The following is a 6,000-nucleotide window of genomic DNA, read 5'->3' on the forward strand; positions in this document are numbered from 1 at the left end:
CGGTTTCCTAGAAATATCCATGACGTTAAGGTGTGGCAATGGTGGTATGCATGTCTAGGATTGGATCCGAAGGAGCTTGGTATTAGCGATCCGATGGACTCACCACCTCTTTTCGGTTTCCTACCGGTGCACACTTCCGTTCACTTTGACCTATAATGAAATTATCTTTTAAAACACTAAGTAGGTTTTTCTGGATCAACAATATAAAATGTTTTGAACGCTTCGATGTGGCATGCCGAATCCGGCCATAACTTCTGGGCCGGGTTTGGGGTGTTACATAATTAAAGTCTTTTTTTTTAAACAAAGTTTAATTAGAGTCTTAAATGATAAGGAAACTTAATAAAATTTTAGGATTAGACTTGTAATTTATCAAATTTGTTAGAAACGCACTCAATTTAGTATTTGAGTATAGTACTGATAGTTTGAAATTGTTATGATTTAATTCTTAATGATAAAACTTGAATTAGACATATAAAATAAACTCGGATTAAGCTAAAATTTTTAAGGTTTACATAAATTGACTAAAAGAGGGTTGGTAAATGTATAGATTTAAATTCGGGTTAGTTTAACCGTAGGTGATAAAATGACAAAAATTCCCTTAGGTTAGATTACTTATAAAAAGTTTAAAATTAGTTCACAAATTACTTTTGCATTAATAAATAACTAATAAATGGATAAGATTAAGGTGTTATAAGGTCGAGGTGTGTCTTGTTAGGTCGTTAGCCGGAGAGTCACTTAAGTGACTAATGTAATGGTTCGAATTTGAGTCAGTCCGTCTCGATCAAGTTTGGGGTGTCATATTTTTAATTTTATTTAATAAATAAATGCAAAATTAAGAAATTAGAACATATATAATGCAACATAGTGAATATTAAAATAAATATATTACACCTTAACTAAATTAATAATTTAATTAAATGAATAAACAACTAGAATGTCTTTAAAATAATACATATTTCAATCAATAACTAAAACATTAAAGATTAAAAATAAAACATTTCATCTAAATAAACAATCTAAAATAAATGAAGGAAAGACAATATTGAAAATATTTGATAAACATAATTTTACCAATGCATATTCTATAGAAACATAATTATAATAATGTATTTAAAAATGAAAGTAGGAAATAGTATAAAATAATTTGTGATATATAATTTAGGATTACTTTGAATCAAAAGAGAAATTAAATTTGATTCCAACCAAAACTTTAAGCAAATTCGTGCTTATAAGTATTGTAAAACAATGAGAATTATAGAATGAACAAAAGAGAAAAATGAAAGGATGCTTCAACTTTTACTTAGGATGCAAACAAGCTTATACATACCCTCTATTTACAGGGCCTTAATTATCATAGGTTACAAAACTAATAAACACAATTAAGGTACCTTATAAATTTTTAGGGATTAGAAAAGTTACAAGAAAATGAATTCTTGAGGGGTTATGAGAGCTATATGGACATCCATTTTACAACATAATTATAATTATTTTATATTAATAATTTATTACAAAAATAAATTTAAAGCATATCTATTAGTTATTATAGATTAAAAATATGAGAAACATAGATAATATAAAATACTAATTCTTAATTGATTCATTTTCTTCATCTTAGTTTCTCAAATAAATATAAGTTATACTATTTGTATAGTCTAGATTTATGTTGGATTGAACTAATTTGATTAGATGCAATTAGTATTTATAAAACCTTAAATATAATGATAAACACATTTCAGTCCGCTCAAACCCACATACTCTTACAATTGCAACAATACTGATGCCAACCGAGTTAATACTCAATCAATACTATATATATAATGTTAATCTCACGCGTTTAACTTCTATTAATTATAAGAAATTTGATTTTAACATTATTAATTATTATAATAAAGGCTTAACTCACAAATTGGTATCTAAACTATCTTTTTTCCTTCTTGATATCTAAATTTTTTTTGTCACAAATGATATCTAAACTATTTTTTCCCAAGTTGGTATCTCAATTAGTTAAATTGTTAAGTTTATTTAAAAAAAAGGCTTAACCCACAAATTAGTACTAAACAATACTTTTTTCTCAAATTGGTACCTAAAATTTTTTGGGTCACAAGTAATACCTAAAATATTCTTTTGTTACCTACTTTTATAGCAAAATTTTATGTTTGTTAAAAAAATCTCAACCAATAATAGACTGTGACATTAAATAAACTTTAAAAATAATAATTAATTATTTTCTTCTATTTTACATTATTTATCTCTTTATTTTTCTATATTTTTTCTTTTCTTCTTTTTATTCCTTTATAATATTTGACAATGCTAGTAATGCTAGAATTTGGCCCACCCGAGGTTGAGACACCGACAATTAATTTTGTTTTCAAACTCATTGCCTACTTGCTCAACTTGACAAGATTAAAAAAGTTCTTTTATCGACCAAAATCAGTGTTTTTAGAATCGGACTGGATCAGCCGGTTGGACCAAGAATTAGTGCGAACATAGGGGTTGAACAAGTTAACTCATGAACCAATACAAATAAGTTGAACTAGTATAACCAATTCTCTCTATTTTTTATTTTAAAGAAGTTTATATATATATAAAATAATATTTTTTTGGCTACATGAAAATTTTGAATTGATTATATTTTTTAAATAAGCTTAACAATTTTATTATTGACAGAGGTATCAACTTGGGGAAAAATAATTTAGGTACCACATGTGACCAAGCAATGTTTAGGTACTAAAATGGAAAAATGTCATAGTTATGTACCAATTTATGAGTTAAGCATTCTTAAAAATAAACTTAAAGGTTGACTTGAGAAAAAAAATAATTTAAGTACCACGTGTAAAAAACAAAAAAAAACACTTAGGTACCAAGAGAGGAAAAATCTTATAGTTTACTACCAATTTGTAAGTTAACTTATTTAAAATAAAATGATAATTTTAGATAAAAATATATTTATTTAATTAAAAACTTAAATTTTATTATTTTTAATTTTTCCAATGAATTTAAAATTTTATTATTAATAATTTACTATGTTAATTATTAAGTAGAATTTTTAAAAAATATGACCAAATTAATTAATTTCATATTAATATATTATCACATTAATTAATATTATTAGTATTAATATCGCATAAGAATTACTGATATACTAATAAGTTATTTTTAATGTAACTTTAATAATATAATTAACAATTAAAATTATTTTGGTCAATTAAAAAATTTTTATGAACTTGCGTTTTTATATATTATTATAAGAAACTCGGAAGAGAGACTCTCACAGTTAAGGTATTGGTGTCGTGGTGTAGTTGGTTATCACGTCAGTCTAACACACTGAAGGTCTCCGGTTCGAGTCCGGGCGACGCCATTTTGATATTAATTTTCTTTTGGTAATTTTGCGATGCAAAACCCAAACGACGTCGTTAAACTACTCCTTGCCCTTTACGTCAGTCACCCGCTTATCACGGAAAGAAGTGCCAAGTGCCAACAAAACCGACCAATAGTATTTGTGTTTCGCATAAATTCCTGTCTCCTGATTGGCTATTCAATGCCACATCACCTTTTCTAGAGTCTCCACCACTCATCTACAAATCTCCCATATTTAGGTTCCCTTTCCAAGTTAAAATATATCCAAAGCAAACGAACCACTCGAATAAAAATCTTTGGAGCTCGCCTCTGTATTCGATTCTCTCTCTCTCCCTCTCCCTCTCCCTCTCCCTCTCCCTCTCCCTCTCCGGTGTTGTTATCGGTGGACGGACGACGATGGCGTTTGCCAAATCTTCATCTTATATCTTGCCATTGGTTTTCGCTTTATTTACGCTTCTGTCCTCTTCCAACGCCTTGGTTTCGACTCCTCACCCAAAAGCCATTGCTGTAAGCCTTTTTATAAAAATATATTCCAATTCTTTGATATTTTGTAAAAATATAATTTGATTTAGCTTTCGGGTGTAGGATTTGATAGAAGGAATTGTGAAGTTATTGGGATTCCAAGCCGATGATGTTGAGATATCAGGGTTCGATTCGCGGGATGCACTTGTGGGTCATTCAGTGGCATATGAATTCGACGTTGAAATCGACAGAAAGGTGATTCCTGTTAAGCTTTTGGAGGATGTGAATCGATGGGAGTACGTTGATTTGCCCTTTTTGAGGGTTGAAGAGCTAGCTAGACCCGGTGTTGATAATGGGTTAGTAGAGCAGAAGAGGATATCGGACGATGGGCTACCCGTTTTGGCCCCCTTTCAGTTGGCTGGTCCCATGGAGCTCTGGATTCAGGATGCCAAGAATATACGCATTTCCTTGCCGGTCAGTTTTTATTTGTTTTTCGCTTTTTATAACAAAAATTCTCTTCTTCCAAGTTTTGTATTTAGTTTTTATCATGGCAATAGTAATTATCAGTTCTAGTAATCATGCATATGTCAGAATTATGGAAATTCTTATCAGAACCTATAGAAACAAGGCATTGAATTAGATACATATATTTTGCTTTTGCCTTGTGAATTTAGGTTTTTCTCAATTCTGGTTTGTTGCCTTTTAGCTTTGAGTCTCTCATATGATTTCTTGTGAATTTAGATTTTTCTCAGTTCTGGGTTGTTACCCTTTTTTCTGTGAGGTCTCTCATTTGACTTATTGAAGTCTATTTGTTGATGTTGTTGTTGGTTTGTTTTGATTGTGCAGCATGATGTGGATGCTGGTGTGTTGAAGAAGGTAATATTAGCAGATGGTGCTGTGGTAACTGTCACGGGTGCGAGATCAGTTAGCCTGCGCCATCCTATTGATCTTCCATTACCTCTCAATCGAACTCATAACGGATTTGCGTCTGGCCTTATGGCCCTGGCCGAGCAACTTCATCATGCTTCTCGTAGTCAAGATGCTCCTCTCCTCTCCCTCCGGATTGTAGGCCCGACCTCCCTTACTGTTCCATCATCGGCAACTCCAAATAACAAGTTGAAGCTTAAAAGACTTGCACCTGGCTTTGTGGAACTATCCTCCATGTCTAAAACTAAGGCCATGAATGGTCTTTCCACTATTAATCCACAAGAAGTTGCAACAGTTTTAACCCCAAATCACTTTGCTACAATGTGGCCTCTTGCTTCAATCAATGGTACCAATGCTAATTTGGTTGGGTTTGAGACACTCCTATCATCTTTTTTGGGTCCAAAAGCAAACAAGAAAGGTTCCTTCAAGTTATTGAAAGCTGATGTGTCAGCTCAAACATTTGTGAAGATTGGTTTCGGAGTGGAGAAGAAGTTGAAACAAGGAGATGGGTTTGATTTGGAGGGTTTTCCTGGGTGGAGGACAAAGCCTGAGAGGGTGAGTATGCATTTTGAAGTGTTGGCCAAGGTTGAAGGTGAGAAAATTATTCCAGAGAGAGTGGTGCAGGTTAACCCGGTGGATATCGAGGACACGGTGGCACCAAATGTGGTGACAGGGAACATAACCATGTCATCCATTCCTGTTGTTTACCCACCATCCAATCCCTTCACCTTGTAAATTGTTAAAGAGGGAAAAGGGCTAAAATTTTGCGTAGTTAAAAAGAAACTGTAAAGAAGAGAGGAATGAATCATTACTTTTTTTTTTTATTTTTTGTCTTGGAAAATCTATGAGAACTGTAAATCATTATAAATTGGTTTATCTAATGGAGTTAAAGATTGTTAGATGCTCAGGTATGAAACAAATGACTAAAACAGAAATACGAGACTTGTTTAAGGGAGAAACACAAATGCATAAACCAAATTGATACTTTTTGTATTATGAATACTTAGCGTCTTCATAAACTTACTATTGTATATATAGACCTTTGGAACGACTACCCTTTAACAAATTGATAGTTATACTGACTAACAACTCCAGTTTTCTTGAGCCATATACGTTAACATTCACCCATCTTCTTGACGGGCAAAACCCAAAGAAGAGTACGAAAATGAGTAAATGACGATACGAAAAGCGGCTTAGTGAGAACATCAGCAACTTGATCACACGCGGGAACTTCACCGACTATAATAGACCCAT

The 6,000-nt window shown here is 31.9% G+C and overlaps 1 protein-coding gene and 1 non-coding gene across 2 annotated transcripts; both read left to right on the forward strand.

The window, feature by feature from the left end:
• The first annotated feature begins 3,284 nt into the window (after positions 1-3,284).
• TRNAV-AAC (transfer RNA valine (anticodon AAC)) lies at positions 3,285-3,358 on the forward strand. Its single transcript has one exon. It is a non-coding gene; the product is annotated as a tRNA-Val (tRNA).
• A 230-nt stretch (positions 3,359-3,588) lies between these two features.
• Positions 3,589-5,666, forward strand: LOC108476969 (uncharacterized). The gene is made up of 3 exons (XM_017779361.2): positions 3,589-3,864; positions 3,943-4,293; positions 4,666-5,666. The coding sequence occupies exons 1-3, from the start codon at positions 3,754-3,756 to the stop codon at positions 5,479-5,481; spliced, it is 1,278 nt and encodes a 425-aa protein (XP_017634850.1). The 5' UTR covers positions 3,589-3,753; the 3' UTR covers positions 5,482-5,666.
• The last annotated feature ends 334 nt before the right edge of the window (positions 5,667-6,000 follow it).

Source organism: Gossypium arboreum, chromosome 12 (assembly GCF_025698485.1).
Source record: "Gossypium arboreum isolate Shixiya-1 chromosome 12, ASM2569848v2, whole genome shotgun sequence".
Lineage (NCBI taxonomy): Eukaryota > Viridiplantae > Streptophyta > Magnoliopsida > Malvales > Malvaceae > Gossypium > Gossypium arboreum.

Coding starts and splice junctions, on each gene's coding strand:
- LOC108476969 (XM_017779361.2), top strand. CDS start 3,754: ATGGCGTTTGCCAAATCTTCATCTTATATCTTGCCATTGGTTTTCGCT. Junction 3,865..3,942: donor CTCACCCAAAAGCCATTGCT/GTAAGCCTTTTT, acceptor TTTCGGGTGTAG/GATTTGATAGAAGGAATTGT. Junction 4,294..4,665: donor ATATACGCATTTCCTTGCCG/GTCAGTTTTTAT, acceptor TTGATTGTGCAG/CATGATGTGGATGCTGGTGT.